Source organism: Hyposmocoma kahamanoa, unplaced genomic scaffold (genome assembly GCF_003589595.1).
Source record: "Hyposmocoma kahamanoa isolate Upper Pololo Valley unplaced genomic scaffold, ASM358959v1 92, whole genome shotgun sequence".
NCBI lineage: Eukaryota > Metazoa > Arthropoda > Insecta > Lepidoptera > Cosmopterigidae > Hyposmocoma > Hyposmocoma kahamanoa.
The window spans coordinates 8,594,703-8,614,601 of NW_020654748.1; the positions used below are offsets into that span (position 1 = coordinate 8,594,703).

Genomic DNA, 19,899 nt, shown 5'->3' on the forward strand with positions numbered 1-19,899 from the left:
GGGAAAAAAAGGAAGGGAAACCATGAATGACATATAATGAACAGATAAAAAATAATATCAAAGTGAGCAGCTATAAGGAGGTCAACGAGGTGGCTATGAACCCTGAGGAGTGGAGGGGGCTATATCGACGAGAGCCTAGCGAATAGAATGATTATGTCGGTGATTACCGTTTTGCGAAACACTGAGTAATTAATTCTTTATCATTCTATATTCTCTATTCATTTAAACCTTTATTGCATCGTGTTATAATATTCCTGCGTTTATTTATTGTCGTGATTTTCGTTTTACATTTTTGTCTACAAAAGTAAATAAGAATGATTATAAATTAATATCTATAATGTAAACATAATTAGTAATCAATGTGTAGTGTATTTATGGCAAACACATCTAGTAGAAGATAATCAACCTATGGTTGCACCCCCCTTTTCTACTCTTAAATTTCTAACCTAAGATTGCCTGGAAGAAATTACTGCTTAGCTACTAAACGGCCTGTTGTACATAGTACATTTTTGTGATACTTAAATTACCGTTCTGTTTTCTTAATATATAGTATTTTTTTTAATGTAAAATAAAGAATATGGCATTCATTAAAAATTTTTAACGGGAACTGTTAATTAAAAGTAATTTGTTTTGGTACAACCGCATTTGTTTTTCTTTACAGATTATGGATGGTAATAAACGCGGTGTGTGTTTTATATCAAATTAGTTTGCATGACTGGTGATACTAGTACATACACATGTATAATCATCTCTACGCTCTATCATTGTGTTTGTTTTTTATAAATTTATTGTTGGAACTTGTTATCTTCTAGTTGTATGTACAGCGTTGACGTGTATGGTGTCAGTGTTTATTTCCTCAATTTTTATTTTATATACCTCGTTCAAATCTTTCGTATTAAAAGGTAAGTCCCACACGAATTTGCTTCAAATATAGGTAGTTTAGTAGTAGTTATTAGTAATGTTTTTAATAAATGGCATTTAATTTTTTTATGATATCGAATAAGTCGTGTGCCCGGTGGTAACCGACCTGCCTGCCCATAACAGTTACAGTGTCATTCAAAACTTAAAATAGCAAAGATCTGTGGGGCACTGTCTGTGCGTCCCTCACCCTGAGACGTAAGTTAACAAATCCCATTGGCTTGCAATGTCACCAGCAGCCTAATCCTTGAAAACTGAAAGTGTTCACATTACTGCTTGGGAGTGGGAATAATTAAGGTGGCACGTGCACGGTGGTAAGTGCTAACCTGGACTAAATCTTTCACAAGGGGTTCTACTGCTAGTAAAAAGGAGAATTAACGATTAACTTACGTTTGAATCTTCCAGAGATTTCCTTTTTTTATGAAATTTAATAAAAAAATAAACGCACAAATCTAAACAAGACGTTTTATTATTGGTGGTAGAAAGTATTATTGAAAATATATTTATGATTTTTTTCTAGATGGCGCTGAAACTGTATAAAATGGATATCAGCCCGCCTGCGCGTGCGGCTATGGCTATATGCGACATTTTAAATGTTCCCGTTGAAATGATTGATATAAATCTCCAGAAAAAAGAACATTGGGCACCTGAGTTTTTACGGGTAGGTAATATAGAATTTATGTCGAATATCATAATTTATTTTCTGTAAAATTAATTACTATTAATCCACTACGTTATTATAATTATTAATACAAACATCGAACGCAAATAAAATTTCCTTCGATCTTATAGTACACGAACCTGCGTTTTTTTAACCGACTTCAAAAAAAGGAGGAGGTTCTCATTTCGACTGTATATTTTTTGTTGTTGTATGTATGTCACGCGATAACTCCGGTATTTGTACACCGATTTTCATGATTCTTTTTTTGTTGGAAAGAGAGTATCTCGATAGTAGTCCCATTTAATTTTGAAGAAAATCATCCACCTCCAAGAGTGGCTGTTCACGCATGAAGATTCATTTTTATAAATAGCGCTTCAATTTTATTATAAGAAGCAATTATTTTAATGGTTGATTTTGCTATCTCTAATTCAAGGCGTTTTTCTTTCTCAATATACTTTGAGTAGTGAGAACCGATTTTTTATTATCTCCTGTGTCAAGTTCCGTATAGTGGCGAACTAGGGGATGAATCCGGGTTTGCGCACTTTCCGGGAACCGATTTCAAAAAAACTTGGCAAATATTTTTGAGGTCGGTTTTTTTAGTACTCTGTACTGAGATTATTATAATATCAAGTGACGGGACAAACAAGTCGTACACCTAATGGTAAGCCACACGCCTGTACATAATAGTTGCAGTGCCACTCAGAGCTTTAAATCGCAAAGATCTAAGGGGCACTGTCACTGCGCCCGCCACCCTCAGATATAAGTGGACAAGTCCCATGTGCCTGTAATTTTATCAGCATCCTTACCCAAAACCGGAAAACAATAATGCTGACATTACTGCTTGGCGGCAGAAATAGGTAAGCAGTACTTCCCTGTAAGAACTTTTTCACAAGGACTCTACTGCTACTAAAAATGCGTCTGTATGCTAACCTAAGGCAACCGTTCTACCAACTGTGATACGGATCGAGTCAGCAGACCTTCCTGTCAGGAATTTTTGGTTGTGTTCGATCTTTATATTAATAATTATGTCATCATTTAATCATATTATTATTTTCATAGCAGCATTTTAAAGATTATTTTTACAAAATAATATTAATAATTTATTATTTGAAGCTTCTTTCGTTGGAAACACTGTGTATAAAAAGCTTTATACTGTTTTGTGGAAACAGAGAAAAAAATAAAAGTGCAATCGGAATGATAGTTACATAATACAAAAACATTCTTACCACTGCCTTGTAGATATCTACCTAATTCACAATTATCAATTACAGAAAAACCCCTTGCACTCAGTACCAGTACTAGAAGATGGAGACTTTGTCTTGCATGACAGGTAAGTACAAATGTTTTTCTTTGTTGTTTCGGTTTTCATATTTTTTGTCTTTAACAATTACGTAACACGTGTTTTTGTCGATATAGCTACGTTACATTAATTCGGCCATGAAGATAAACTCCGCTCACAACAACAGTGCTTATTATTGCTCTTAGTGAATGAATAACATGAGGTATTATTACTTGCTCCGTGTTCAACTTTATCTAAAACTGTCTTTTTTAGTCACGCCATTCTCGCATATCTGGTAGATGCATATGCCAGCAACGACAATCTGTATCCAAAAAACATAAAGAAGAGAGCGCTGGTAAACCAGAAACTTTTTTTCGATAATGGCATACTGTTTCAGAGACTTCGAAATGTTACCGTAAGTTATTCTACTTTTAAATCAAATATAATTTTAGTAGCAGTAGAGCTTCTTATGAAAGAGTTCGTCCAGTGTAGTACTGCCACCTTACCTATTTCTGCCACCAAGCAGTAATGTTACCATAACTGTATTCCGGTTTTGAAGGGTAAAAGTGCTGGTGAAATTACAGGCACATGGGACTTGTCAACTTATGTCTCAGGGTGAGGGCGCAGTGGTAGTGCCCCTCAGATCTTTGCGATTTAAAGTTCTGAGTGGCACTGCAACTGTTATGGACATGCGTGTAGCTTACCATCAGGCGTACGACTTGTTCGTCCCGTCACTTGATATTATATAAAAAAAAAGATTTTATAACTTATTGATGACCTTGTTGTTCCAGTGGTTATACTCCGTTCAACCAATAATTTAACTTTAGACATATGCATGCCTCCGAAGTTCCGTAATTAGTGACATACAACCATAAACAAAAAAATTCAATAATTCCTGAACTCTTTTATTTTTTTAATTTTAGTGAAGCGACGTACTCTTTAGCTCTGATATTTATCGAGTCAACAGATTATGCAAAGAACATAAGTAAAGTTGATACATTTTGGTACCTGTCTAATAAATTATAATGAAATGAAATAAATCATATAATATAATCATATAATAATTATTATAATAAATTCCTATTGTTTATTATAGTGAATCGTCGGATTCTTCTTCGTCGGGATTGGAACCCGCTGAATGTTTGTATGAAAAGTTTTAATCGTGAATTCATTCACGATTAAGACTTCTTTACAAATAAAATCGATTGTTGTAAAAATTCGAATCGGAAACGCAATTGGACATCACTAATTGATTACAATTCGAGCGGTCAAAAGTGAAATAAATAGTTGGACGGAGTAAAGCATTACGGATTTTGCTTCCTATAGTCCTAAGTTCAATACCCAGCAGGACAAAGTATAAAAAACGAACTTTTCCCATCTAATATCTAATAAAATGTTCTGCTCTGTTAATTTACTTTCAGTATGAAGCATTTGTTGAAGGCATTACGAAAGTACCTCTGAAGAAACAGAAAGATATTGAAGAAGCATACGGTTTTCTGGAACAGTTTCTTTCCCAAACAAAATGGCTGGCGGGAGAGAATATGACTATAGCCGATATATCAGCCTATGCTGTGACTGCTTCAATGCTTTACATAGTAAAACTCGACTCTAAAAAGTAAGTATCATTTTAATTGCCTCAGTGGCCGAACGGTTACCATGCTGATCTATACGAAGAGTTCCCGAATTCGATTCCCGGGCCAAGAGAAATATTTGTATAGCCTACATTTATTTCTCTCGTAAGTTTGGGTGTAATTTGTGGTCTATGTCTGTGTCCATGGCGCCAGCGACACAGGGTTTTATTAGTGCGGGGATATTAGTGTATGCGTTATTTTATTTACTTCATTTGTGTATTCATTATTCTAATGCTAATGTATTAATTTGCAAAGGAGAATATAATGAGACAACCTGCAAAAGCCAAACGAATAATTGCCATAGAATTCTTCATTGTTATTATTATTATTATACCCAGTGAAAGGACGAAGAAGTCGCCCGCCTGGTGGTAAACGACAAACCTATCCACTGTTACTGCGCCAGTCACCCTGAGACAAAAGTTGACTAGGCACGTGGGTCCCTGTAATTTCACCAGCACCCTTACCCTCCCAAACCGCAGTAATGCTCATGTTACTCCTTGGCGGCAGAAATATGTAGGTAAGGTAACATTACTTCCCTGGACGAGCTCTTTCACCAGGAGCTCTACTGCTACTAAATTAAAGGTCGCAGAACCTGTATTATATAAATACATATTTTTTTAACTTTATTTAATTTTAGGAGTTTTGTTCTAGAGGACATGCCAGTCCTATCATGTTGAGCCTTATTGTCATACAATTTGCAGTAAATATATTTTTTTAAATATTATTACTACATTAAAAGCACTATTAAGGCAATTATCTATTAAGACAATTAACGCCGATAATTATTTATATTTTATGTTTTTTTCACTAAAATTTTAAACATCGTAAATGGCTAATTGTGACTCTTAACCGGAATCTTATTGTAGAAGCGTATACATTGCCCTTATTAAATTTGAGACTTTGTGAAGACGACTATCAAGAATAAAGCAGAATATTGAAAAACAGCTTCCGTATACTTTTTCAGATATCCGAAAACCCTGGCTTGGTTGGACGAAATGAGGAAGCAGCCATTCAATATGAAATACAGCGGTGCTTTAGCACAGTTCGGTAATTTTCTAGAAAATACACTGGAGCTTGAAAAGTGAAATAAAATGCACATGTGTACTAACTGCCAACACAATAAAATAAAACAATTAAAGATTTATAATTTTTTTGCGTTGAAAGCAACAAAAATGTTTCATTATTTAATCTTTTTCAAAGGAAAATTATTAAATAAAGAAAAATGTTTGTTTTTTCTGAAGCTTACTTATAGAGACTACAGCAGTTTTCCCGTTAGTAGGAAGAATAGGATGAATTAGTTTTTCTCCGTAGAAAACCTGTAGTAATGGTTACAACTTGGTTTTTCTAACGTAACATTTGGATAAAATCCTGAATATTGTAGATGGCATAATAAATAAAACGTGCGAATTCGCTTATTGCTACAAGCGTCAGCGTCGGAAGTCAATTACAAATATATGATTTTATTTATAAAAGGCCACAAAAGCGAAGCGTTACGCGCCTTTTTTGCGGGTAGTATGCAAGAAACTCGCTCCGCGGGTCGTTTGACGCAATATTTGTTTTATTATTTTGTCTTTATTTGTTGTTTGGTTACTACTGAAAGCAAATAGTTATTAATTTGAATTATTCCAAAAATATTTGGTGAGATTTGTTTTAAATATGTATTAATAATAAATAATTCAAATTAATAACTAATTCGTAAAAAGAATTGTACTTTACACCCCCGCCACTCAGTACAACACGCTCGCTCAATCCATTCCTTGTCTTCGAAGTAATTTATAATTGTGACGGTTTTTTGACAGACATGCGTTAAAACAAACAGCTTTCCCCGCGATGTTTTTTTAATTTGATAATTAATAGACAGGTGATAATTAGCAAAAGTTGCAAACGTAACAAAAAATTATATCTTTAAAACGAAACGTCACGAATTCGACCTCCAACTTACCTGAAAGTCGCGATGAGGTCGGCGACACTCTCGCTTTGAACAGGCCCAAGTTATAGCATTCAGGGAATATGTCTCCAGGCAAGGATTCCAGTCCATAGCCGTTCGCCATATAAATTTGGTAGTGTAACGCTTCGTGCAAATCTTTTGAATATCCACAACAAAGGGGTGGAACCCCTGCCTACGTCTAGTCCCCCGACGACGATCGAAAGGCGATGACGGAATGAAATTGTGCAATTCCATCACACATTCACCGTGATAATCCTGTAAAGTACCGATGTTTACGATAACCGTTGATTTAATTAAATAACAAATTTTTAATTTAATATACGCTATACTTTTTGAATTTTTGAATTTTTACTAAAAAATAAAATAAAACATATCAATAAGTAGTACTGCAGTCCTCTCTCAAAGTAGATCTCAAACTCGTGACAGGGAGAAATCACTTTCCCTGTTGAAAATAGGATGTTTTTTTTTAACTTTCAATGGCCACTCGTTGCTGCATCCTGCTGCTGCTGGATATAAAAATAGGTCTTTTTCCAGTGTGTAACAATCGTGAAGACCTAACTCGATTATCTAATACATGTTAAAAACACTGTCTCCTTAAAAGTGTATAAGAGAGAGAGATCACAACTTACATCATAATATCACAATTCTCAATGCCAATTGAACCCAGAAGCTAGGATTTTTAATTAAAAAAAAATATTTATTAATTATATTATAATATATTAATTATTAGGATTTTTAATGTGGTGCATAATATATATAGACTACATTTGTATGGATAATCTCGCGTACCTACACGTATACATACAAATAATTTGGAGAAAGTAGTCGACGGAAAATTATAAAAATAAACTACTGGGGTTGATACAGAACCAATTAAAGCTTATTATTCCTATTTCAAATCAGCATTGTAAATCATTTTTCAGCATGTAAGTTGAAAATAAAGTTCAAGCGAATAAAATATACGCGCCTTTTCTCTTGTTTAACGAGATCTCTTATAGAATCGGTTCACGATTTACACGCTCAGCGAACATATTCAAGATATTATTTTGCCGTTTGGCTTGGTCGCTTGTGTAATTTTTATTGAATCATAAACATCAAAAAATATTATTTAAAAAAATCCTTGAAAGTTGCCTGTTTAGTGTTTTCAGGTCGTTTCAATCTATGAAATTATGTGCGTAAATAAACCCTTTTGTTATTAACCGACTTTAAAAAAGGAGTAGGTTCTCAATTCGACTGTATTTTTTTTATATGTATGTTACGGGATAACTCCAGTATTTGTGAACCGATTTTCATGATTCTTTTTTTGTTGGAAACAAACAGAAAAACACAAAAGTTTAAAATAACTGATACAAAAACGTCGCCATATTAAATTACGATTTTTCTGTACCACTGCGACTAACAAAAATATACGAAAGGCTTTTTCGGACTAATGGTTATACGATCAACGTTGCTACCCGACCCTGCAACACCCGATGCCACCAAAACTAACCTAACGCCCATCAAAATTCAGTTCGAAAAGATTAAATACAACAACCTAACCAAAACCTTTCTTGATTTAAAGTCAAATCACGCACAGCCCCTTGCGGGCCGCTTTAGCAGGTTGACGCACGATATCTAGTTAGTATATCAAGAAGTGAACGGATTAGGTAGAATAATCGTTGATGGATATTTAATACAATAACAAATAACTACTATATAATAACAAATACTAAATAATAACAAACACTATTTTTGCAAACAAGAAAAAATATAAAAACAGACAAAAGATAGGGTACAAGTGAGCTTGGCGTATAGCAATCTTTTCACGTAATAAGTACATATGACACTTAAAAGTAAAATAAATAAATAAGACACAAACATTTGGGAAATGTTATTACGTACAACCACATATATATATCACAGTTATAGAAGAAGGAAAACACAAAAAGAGAGGAGTACTACAAATAAAAAAAAAATTGGAGAAAGGAACAAAATTGACCTACGAGATAATGAGTTTTAAGTAAAGTTTTGTACCACTCAATAGATTCGTTAGTCGGTCGTCTGCCGCTAGTGAATGTTCCTCGAAAGGCATAATATTGCACTAACTATACAAAAAGTCATTCCACATGTTCCACTAAATAAAGATGACGTTTACCAATTTTCATCAAGGATAAAAACGAAATATTTCTAATATTTATGTTTTATGCATAAGCTCACTTTGTTTCTCGTTTACGGTTTTATCACATTCAAAGTTTTGCACATTTTGTGCTTGAAAATTCAAATTCAATTCTAATTGACTGTCTGTCTTATGATGAAAAAGAAATCCAATCATCTTGTAAAAACGGTAGATATTCCACAGTCCGATTTTTTAGACACTATATAACTAAATATAAGTGTGATCTCGTAAGTGTATTCACGTATGGTCACATTTATCGCAATAGATATACACAGTAGAATACCGACATATGTAAACATATCCATAAAATTGAACGTAATATGAATAAAGATGAGGTTAGGTGGTAAAAACAGACAACTTATGCCCGGCACCCACTGAAGGGATGGCTTGGCAGAGAAATTTAAAGTAGCGAGTTGAAATTTCAATAATATGGTCCCAGCTGCAAAAATAACGTTGCTATAATCTTAGAGATACCTACCAGGCAACCTCTGGAATGCTGTTGCAACCTTTGGGATGCTTTGGCACGCTTCCGAAAGTTATTCACCCAAAATTGTCTCCTTCTCAGAATGTAGTTCTCTACTTCAGCAACCATTTTGTAACATACAACTGGTAATAAACCAGCTTGCAAAGTAACGACTGATCTGAAAAGAGGCTAGATACGAGCATGATGTCGCGACAGTAGGCTTCGGCATGCTTCCTCAGGCATACTGGCTGCAATTATGCCATGGTATAATTCCCATGGCATAATTGCAGCCAGTGTGTGCTTGAATGTAGGAATGCCGAAGGATCTCTCGCTATGCCATCAATGACAGTACTTCCCAAGACAAACTCTTTCACAAAGAGTTCCACTGCAACTAAAATTAATATGATTAAACTACAATTTAAAAAATACCCGATCCAAAACAAAGTACCCCAAAAAATCACTATCTGTGGCCCATCGAGACCAATTTACCTCAGATCAAGGTTTCAAGGTTTAAACAATTACTGTAATGGATGATGATGATTAGCTTTCCATAGTCTACCAAATTTAAAGTCGATCGGACATATGGAAGAAAAATAAGTAATCGTTTTATGTATGTGATCCCTCTTCTAACTGGGAAAAGAGCTGATGATCTTTACACATATATTATATGTATATATATGCATACCATCGCCCGTGACTAGCGATATGGTAGGCATAGTTAAAACTACACACTTGTGTTGATTTTTTGTCAGTCAAGCACACCTTCGACTCTGGACTCGAACCAGCGACTGTTGATTTAACGTGGCTAAGGATCGCAACAGCTTCAATCTTTGTATGAACAATAACAAACAAGTCGTGTGTTTTTATAAAAAAAAAGAATAGCTTGGTACAAAAAAACATAATATATCATTGTACATAAACATAAAATATCATTAACGTAAGTTGGCATATTATGGTATTGAAGCGCTTATGAATTCAAATTAAAGAAATAATAAATAACATGTTCATAGGAAATGAAACTATTTTTCAGGATTTAAATCGCGTATATTTGTTTTTTCAAACAAACCAACGTTTCGGGCCCTGTTACAGGTCCCATGGTCACGGTTGAACAATGCTCATTACAAAATGTAGAACTAACTTAATTCGTGCATCCACAAATGTATAGGTTTCAATAGGCGATTGTCGGTGTAGCGTTGACGTGGCATCATCAGTTTCATTTTAAAATATCTATCAAACTGTTTTGCGTTAGGATAATAGACAAATTTGGCATAATTCAAATGTTAAAGCAACAAGTTAAAAACAAAGGATAAAATCATCCATTGTTGTCAACTGCTAGAAATTGGACACTAGTTTCGCAGCACAATTATTATACAGCTTCATCAACAAACGTCTGTTAAACATGTAATATTAAACGACATAACTCGTCAATAGGACGGCTAACTGAAATAATTGTTCCGAAAGCCATATAGTACAGCAAACATCACGTCTATGAGATTGGATTGAAGTGGGCGCCATGCCAATACGTACACATCTAGACCGACAGAGGATGATATTGTGAATAAATCGTGAACTGCGCTCTGACCATGATGTATGCCGGGTACAAATTGGATTTATTCCCCGCTTTCCCTTCCAATTGGTGCAGAGAAACTGTTACAGCACGTATGAACGATGAGATGCTATGAATAAAATATTCTACAGGGAACATGTCACTCACTCGACGCCTCGATCGGGATTTCAACGCGATGTAAGATATTGTCAATGGTTTAGAACTGAATTTAAGGCGTTGTTGTCGTGCTACTGCTGTTTTCTTTATTCATGCTTGTAGTAAATTTGACCTTTAAAATTTTAATTGTAAATGTGTTTGTTCTTGAGTGTATCATCATCACCACCATGTGTATGTTTTGTGATTTTTCCGAAATTCGTGAACTGCTTTCGATATTCTTTTTTGTTAATAATCTCAGTACAGAGTACTAAAAAAACCAACCTCAAAAGTAAGTGGAATTACGTCTATTTGCTAAGTTTTATTGAAATAGCCCCTAGTTCGCCACTATACAGGACTTGACACTGGAGATAATAAAAATCGGTTCTCACTACTCAATGTATATTGAGAGAAAAACGCCTTGAATTGGAGAAAAAGCAAAATCAACCATTAAAGTAATTACTCCTAAATTAAAGTTAGGCGCTATTTATAATAATCTCAGTACAGAGTACTAAAAATACTGACCTGAAAAGTACGTGGAATTACGTCTATTTGCTAAGTTTTATTGAAATATCCCTTGGTTTGCCACTATACAGGACTTGACACTGAAGATAATAAAATCGGTTCTCACTACTCAAAGCATATTTATAGAAAAATGTCTTGAATTGGAGAAATATCAAATACAACCATTAAAATAATTGCTCCTTAAGTAAAATTTAGGCGTTATTTATAAAAATGAATCTTCATGCGTGAACAGACACTATTAGAAGTGGATGATTTTCTTCAAAATGGAATGGGAAATATCCCCTTTCCAACAAAAAAAGAATCATGAAAATCGGTTCACAAATACCGGAGTTATCGCGTAACATACATACAAAAAAATACAGTCGAATTGAGAACCTCCTTCTTTTTTTAAAGCCGGTTAAAAAAGGGGGTATTTCAGTTGTAGTCTTATTTAAATTTCAAAAAGACATTCTACCTTTAAGGCTGGCAAATTAGGGGACGAATCCATTTTATTGAATTTCAATTTTATTAAGGGGTTTTAATAAAACTTGGCACATGGATGTAATCCCAATGAAAGTAAAATGTTATGATGGCCAACAACTGAGCTGATGGTGGAAATACCAGACAAATGAGAGGAACTCTTCAACAGTGTACATCAGCTATTTTGTGTTTGGGCTCATATTATTCGCTCGGATAATGACTTTTACACGCGTTTCAGTTATCGTTGAAGAGACCACTTAAACGAACACTGCAAACGCGGAGCCCACTTTTGAAGTCGGTTTTTTTTTAATTGAAAAGTTACAGTTATATTAAATATAAGACGCGTAAAATTTTAATAAAGCGTGCGAAAGTACACTAGCTACGAAGAACAGTACAAATAGCCTACACACGTTTATAAAGAGTCGAAAGCCGGAAAAGGGGAATAAAATTCACGCTTGCTTCCTATAAAGAGGTTCTGGGATCAATCCTCTCCGAGATGACCCTGTATGTTGGATAACAATTTGTTGACCAGTGTAAGATAATAACCAGCATGGTAACTTAAAACCCTCTCTTTATATTTAATATAACAAGGAACGCGCACTTTGTTATAAAAGAGCAACTTCTTTCTTTTTTGCAATTTTAATAGAAATTTACTGCTGAAGTTGTTTGCTATCATGAGTACGATCAACAGCTGAAATATGGCCAGAACTTTATTGTTACACCCTGTGTAGGTACGTTCAACACTTTTAAATGTTTCTTCTGGTTTAATTAGTGAGACTATAACCTTTATTTATATGCAAGGGACGCATTTAAGTACCGTGAGCTATTATAGGAGGAAATTGGGGTCACATAGTGCCGTAATAAACACTTCAACTTGGAAAAGACGCAATCTTAGTGATACAGAGTCACATACTGTGGAAGGACTTACTTACATAAATTTACAGCAATGGATGCTAACGGTCATCTTTCGTGATTGTTTTGAATAATAATAATTCACAAACGAGTACACATACATATGTATTTGTTCTCCTTTACGGGTCGATGGTACACAACCTCAAACGGCTTTGGTTGATTCCGCATAACAGTGAGTGTTTAATTAATCACTTTAGAAAAAATATATAGTAAAACTTAGGATGTACACTGCTAACTATACGACATGAAAACACGATTCATAAAAATGTTCACGATAGAAAAAAACCAAACTTACGTCGAAATTTGACAAGAAAACCGCTGTATTCCAATAAGTACTTTACCAATGTTTTTTTTTATATCAACCGAACTAAATAGAACACGTATACTATACGATATACATTTTTCTAATGGCTTTAATGTCGTTTGTAAAAAAATACATTCTGTAATAAAGCCAGTGACCCTGCCGCTCGACCTAAGCAAAATTAACAGTATTAGTACGTGTCGTAGTATGGACTCTTAATTATGAATGCAAGGTTTTTCGACACCGCTAAAGAGGTTCAGTGTGCAGAGTTATATGAGAATTCATGATTAAATTCCGTGATTTGTAAGTAATGCGCCAATAATGCATAATATGCCAAACAATCACACCAATTATCTGGTATCAAATTTTCTCTGGGGCACTGCTCAGAACACCCAGACTAGAACCAAGCTAGAAAAGTTCACTTCCCAAATTGGTCCTATCGGGAATCGGACCCGGGACTTTCATATCCAATGCACAGTTCAAACCGTTGGGCCACTGAGGTCGTCAAAAGTAAAAGTACTTTGCTCTCGACGAATTATTGTGAATAAAGTCAGTACAAAACGTATAAGTATATTTTGTAACCGATAAGTTTGTGTCAAAAATTATGGAGCGAAGAACAAAATATAATTTATAATTTAAAAATTAGAATATCTCTTTAATTATAGTATAGAAAAAAATCTTGAAAATAAAACCATTGGTACAGCCAGCGGTTATACTTCAAAGAAAAACTTTAAAAACGAATACAGCACAACCTGTTTAATCTACGAACAGAAACGCGAATTTTTGAGAATTGCTTTTATCTTGTCGACTGATAGTTTTTTTATTTAAGTGACGGGACGAACAAGTCGTACGCCTGATGGTAAGTGACACGCTTGTCCATAACACTTGCAGTACCACTCAGAGCTTTAAATCACAAAGATCTGAGAGGCACAACCACTGCGCCCCGATACCCTGAGACAAGTTGACAAGTCCCATGTGCTTGTAATTTCACCATTCCCTTATCCTTCGAAACCGGATCGCAGTAATGTTCACACTACTGCTTGGCGGCAAAAATAAGAAAGGTGGCCGTACTTCCCTCAACGAACTTCACAAGGAACTGTACTGCCACTAAAACATCACTAAGTCAACTACTAAAACGACAACAATGTAAGAATTTGAGACGAGTTAGTTATAAATGGCGTGGAATAAATTATTTAAAACATGGTAAACGGAACACGTAAGCCCTGAGTCAAAGTGAATGTTGAATAATACCCTAAAATTAAGAAGAATACACTCATAGACCCGCACTAGGGAAACCCTGTATTGCAGGTGTCATGGATTATAAAGCAATATCTACGATGCAAGTGCAAGACACTATAGAAACTAGAGTTGAAGCGTTGACGGTTTCTCTCAAGCTACAACTTCACTGCTTTCAATGTTTATTATCCTGTCAACAGCAAAATATTTCATAACCACCCTACAATACTGCAAAAATATGCATACATAATAAGTAAATAAAGAAATATTTACGTAATGATATCATTACGTAAATATTTAAGTATCATATGATAATGATTGACATTATAAGGGAAGTGTGACTTCAAATTAGAAACCACTTTTTAGTTTTTAAATAAATATCAATAGTGATTAGTTTACTGACAGATATGATCCTCAAGGAAGATTATAGTGTAGCATGTTTCACAAAAAAACTACAATAATTATTACTAAAAGAATCTGAACTAGAGTTTCTCTAAATATTCAGTAATGAACACCAAAAATCCACTAATTAACTCACCAGTATTCTACACTCACCAAAAATGATCACATAGTAATTGACAAGTACCGAAAAGAAACGTGTCACCATGATAGAAAATTTTATCCTAAATTAATTTAAAAAATGGTGTTAAACAGTGGTGCTTGTCAATCACCGGTGCCACCATCTTAAATACTTTCGTTACTTTCAATACAAAATGGCAGTTGGGGATTTTAAACGTCTTATATTTCAGGTTGTTTTAATTTTTCAACGTATTCATGACATATTCTTTAATGCACTTTAGAAAGAATAATAACTTAGCATTACAGAAATTGGATTAACATGTACATAATATATGTGAAATGGTTCAGACCCACGCAATATCACTTCGTGTGGCAAATTCCCGCTACGGAACGTCAGGCGAACACCTTCTACTGGCGCCGTCATTTTGCAAAATTAGGTACGTCTGATAGTTTCTCCAACAGGACACTGTTTAGAAAAACTATAATTTTATCGTTTTTTTATATGCAACCTATGCAACCACTATATGTATATTTGTTACCTCACTAGCTCGGAAATCTGCGCGCGAAAGTGAGCGTGGAAAAGGTTTTTGAATTTCGAACTTAACGATGGACTGTGGTGCACCTAACTTTTTTGAAAAACAGAAATATAGTGACACGTTTAACTATGCGATGGGTAGACATTATTTATGTAACATAAATCCGTTGGTATATTTTATTCGCGGGGCGCACTGTAAGTTTCCGGAATGAATAATGAATTTATAAAATGAATTTATTGTTTCTCAAAATATTCTCCGTTAGCGTTAATGCACTTTTTCACACGAATGAACCAATTTTGAAAATATTTATGCCACTCCTCCGTGACAATCTCTGAAACATATTTTTCATACTCTTCCGACAGCCTCTTCAGGTGATGAAAATCGTTGACCGCGTCACTGGTTTTTAATTTTTGGAAATAAATAATAGTCAAAAGGTGCCAGGTTGGGACTGTACGCGGGATGGCTCATAAGGTCAACGTTGTTCACCTTAAAAAATTCATTTATCTGCCTGGCCGTGTGTGAACTGGCATTATAGTGACGCAAGATGATACGACGTTTACGGTTATTTTTAAACAGTGTATCAATAACTTCCGGCAAACAAATGGTCGTGTACCAATCACTATTCATGGTACAACGATTCTCCAAAGCAACAGTAGCCACGTGTCCAGTTTTATTAAAAAAAAGAAGCAATCATCCGCTTAGAGGCACTTTGCACGCGCGCCATATTAGTTGGTTTCAGCTCATCTCGAAAGACCCATACGCTCGATTGCTGCTTTGTTTTGGGATCGTAACTATAAATCCACCTGTTACTTGTCCCACACCAAATTTGACGCCCCTTCGTTGAATCTGGTAAGCATGGCATTGCACCAAGTGACGCGATCCGTTTTTTGAGCCTCAGTCAAATTGTGTGGGATCCACCGAGAGCACAGCTTTTTCACACCCAAATGTTTGTGTAGTATTAATTGTATTTGACTCATGCCAATGCCTAAAGATGCCCGAATCTCATGGTATGTCACATGCGATGTTTTTGTTGTTCACAGCAGTGGACGGGCGACCATCATGAAATTCGTCACTGAGATTCCCACGATCGCGTTTGAATTCTGCAAACCAGCTACAAATAGTCGTCTTGCATGGTGCTTCATCGCCAAAAGCAGTTTTAAGCCAAGCGAAGCTCCGCTGAGCTGTTAAATTACACTTAAAATCGTAGAAAATCATACTACGAACATTTTTACGAGTTTAATCCATGGTAGACAACCAATTTCTAAAATGACGCCACAATGTAAAAACAAGTGACAGTCAGATGAAACAAACTGTATTCTATAGCCAAAAAGTTCCATTTTAAGATGTTGTAATTACTTTTTAAATATTGTTTATGTAAGTGGCTAGTTCCGGAAACTTATAGTGCGCCCTATGTATTATTGTTGACGTTAAATTGACGACGATAACTCATTTTGTTCATTAAATTATTTTAATTCGTCGAAGAATTAAAATAATTTCAATAATCACTCAAAATTATAAGTAAGAATAAAAATTTATGTGGTGCAATTTCAGAATACATCCGAAGATAAACTTTTTCTTTTGAATAAAAAGACTGATTTGTTGTAGTTCAACTGTTTTTCTTTCATCTACCATTTTGCTCGCTATAGTAAAGTGAAAAGTTGTGTCTTTAACAATATTTTTTATAAATATAAACATAAACATAAATTGAATAAATATATATAAAAATGATAGGGCTGTGTTATATTCTATATATGACCATAGTGTATGAAGGAAAACTCGTTTTTCATACAAAATTGATAGTATACTTGCTTGGGACTGTAGCATGGAATTATATTTAGTACAAATGTACTAAAATTAATATACACTGAGGGTCTAGCGTTTTTCCCATTGTAGTTTGCAGGGTATTAGGAGGTTAAAACAAGTCAACATACTATTATGTTGCCATGTAACTGTATTTCTTCCAGATAACCTTGGGATATATAAAAGTGTAGAACGAACGCATTAAAAAAATAATCAGCGTAAAGATGATAGGAAAAAGTGAATAAGAATAAAAGATGCCACTTTCTGGAACAGTGACAGAATTATCACATCATGTAGAGAACAAATTTCAATAAATGTTCGTAGGAAACGTGCGCCAAAATGCGTAACCTATCAATAAAGGTGATGCCAGAAGAGCGTAAATATATGAGTTATGAGTTGCGTTTTCTGAGTCGCTGAATTTATGCTGTATTCGGTTTCATATAAAAGTCCGAGTTATGCCTCACGACATGATAAGTTGCCTGCTGACTCACGCGGGCAGTTACGGCCGAACTTCGGTGAACCGTTACTGCGTGACGAACTTGTGCGGGTGGAGGGTGAGGGAAACAGGGAAACATTTATTAGCAAATGGCAGTATTTTACAATTTTCTCTAGATCTTCATATAAATTTTCAAATTATGAAACTGCCCACACTTTAATTTTTCCATGTTTAGTGGGGGTATACAGTTCTTTTTTTTTTCCTAAAAATTATCTAATACTCCATAAATGACACTATTTTTAACCGACTTCAAAAAAGGAAGAGGTTCTCAATTCGTCTGTATGTTTTTTTTGTATGTATGTTACGCGATAACTCCGCCATTTCTGAACCGAAATTGATGATTCTTTTTTGTAGGAAAGAGGGTACCTCAGAAGTGGTTCCATTTAAATTTGAAGAAAATATTCCACCTCTAAGGGCGGTAAACTAGGGGATGAATGACTATTGAGGTAGATTTTTTAACCGGAGGTTAGGTTAGGTTATTAATTGATCATTTACATTTAAATGACCCACACACCCCGTACAAATGCTTCTGACTGCAACTGAATAAAGTACGTTCATCTGGTGCTACAACCGAATATAAGTCGAACTCGAGACTCAAATAATTATAACTTTTTTATAAAAGAACCGACCTCAAAAGTTCGTGGAATTACAACTGTTTTCCAAGTTTTATTGAAATCGGCTACCGGAATTTAACATTAAAAAAATTTAAGTTGAAATTTAAATCCAAATTAAATATTAAAATCTAAATCACAAAATAAAAAACTTAAAATTAAAATAAGGTCAAATAATAATTAAATAAAATAAAAATAAAAATAAAATTTGTTAAAAAAGGGACCAATACTGAGGTACTCTCTTTCCAACAAAAAAGAATCATCAAAATCTCACATAATCACATAAGTTCACAAATAATCGCATAACATACACACAAAAAATAAATACAGTCGAATTGCAAACCTCCTCCTTTTTGAAAAGTCGGTTAAAAAGGCGACTCACAACTAAAAAAATACGCTCATCTGGACTCATACTAACTCATTGCGATATGTTAAGAGAACATAACCACTTTGGTTGGTTGGTTTTCTCGTCTGTGACTTATTATTAATGGTCAGTCAACACCGTTGTAGGCATTGGAGTCGTCAGAACATGTTACAATAATCAATTGTCGATTTTTTATGCCCACACAGATGTCATCAGTAATTTCTTGAGTACAGTACAATGTGCGTAACTATGTACACACATCAAAAAAAGTTTGCGATCAATAGCATAAGCTCCTATAATTCTTTAAATTTAACTTTATCAAGAAAAAATCTATGTTGTATGCTTTCTTTAAATAGGAATACCCTGTTTGAAATTAAAATATAAAACTATTTTTTATTATTTATTTTAAAAAATTGAGCCATTAATCATAATGTAATAGTGATAGAAATTTCATAGAAAGAAAAAGACTGTTTAATTAAACTTAAACAACAATTTATTATTAAAAGGTGTGAATTCAATATAAAATAACTCCTCCCCTGACTCGAATACATGCGAAGATCCTCCTGGGCATGCTGAGGATCAAGTTATCCAGCATTTCCTGGGGTAACCTATCCCATTCTTCAATAGCGGCTTCCCTGAGCTCTGGAACTGTCTGGGGACGTGGCTCACGGTTCCATACTGCTCGTTTAAGAGCATCCCACGCGTGCTCTATTGGGTTTAAGTCGGGCGAGCCGGCAGGCCAGTCTAATCGTGTGATATCGTATTCTTGAAGAGCAGCATTGACTCGTTGAGCTCGATGTGCGGGCGCATTATCATCGACCAGTACAAATTGGTGCCCATGGTTTACTCGGAATGGTCTGACGATATCATCAATAGCAACTGCTTTGTACATGTCTGCTGTCATGAAGCCCCGATACGGGATCAAAGGCGTTCTAGCTCCAATCATAATGCCACCCCAAAAGGACACCGATTTTCCGCCTTGCTGAACTGTTCCAGTGGCAGTTCTTTGTCTTTCACGGTCGCCTGGTCTTCTCCAGACACGGACACGTCGGTTATCTGGATGAGTGCTGATTCGGGATTCGTCAACGAAGAGACAGTATTGCCAAATGTTTTCGTCCTCACCTTCTTCATTTTGCCGAAGTCTAGCCCACTGCAATCTTCGTTGTTGACGTTGCCGGGAATTGAGCGGAGCTCGCCAAGACCTCCGTGCTCGTAATCCAGCCTGGTGCAAGCAATTGCGAACGGTCTGCGTGCTAACTTCAAGCCCAGAGGCGGCCCTGACTTCTGCTTTTATTTTAGTGGCGTTGATTGTTGGATCACGGGCTGCCAGCAATCTAATATAGCGCTTTTGGGCAGCTGTCAAAACAGTTGGGCGACCGCTGCGGG

The 19,899-nt window shown here is 35.2% G+C and overlaps 1 protein-coding gene across 1 annotated transcript; it reads left to right on the forward strand.

Moving 5' to 3' along the window:
- Nucleotides 1–829: 829 nt before the first annotated feature.
- On the forward strand, nt 830–5,601 carry LOC113236923 (glutathione S-transferase 1-like). Its single transcript, XM_026473148.1, has 6 exons — nt 830–902; nt 1,439–1,579; nt 2,851–2,909; nt 3,132–3,273; nt 4,280–4,473; nt 5,454–5,601. Exons 2-6 carry the CDS (start codon nt 1,439–1,441, stop codon nt 5,572–5,574), a joined length of 657 nt encoding a protein of 218 aa, XP_026328933.1. The 5' UTR covers nt 830–902; the 3' UTR covers nt 5,575–5,601.
- The last annotated feature ends 14,298 nt before the right edge of the window (nt 5,602–19,899 follow it).

Bases quoted from the DNA above. Each gene is read 5' to 3' on its own strand.
- LOC113236923 (XM_026473148.1), top strand. From the start codon at position 1,439: ATGGCGCTGAAACTGTATAAAATGGATATCAGCCCGCCTGCGCGTGCG. The intron at 1,580-2,850 runs GTAGGTAATATA...TATCAATTACAG, and splicing joins GGGCACCTGAGTTTTTACGG to AAAAACCCCTTGCACTCAGT. The intron at 2,910-3,131 runs GTAAGTACAAAT...TGTCTTTTTTAG, and splicing joins GACTTTGTCTTGCATGACAG to TCACGCCATTCTCGCATATC.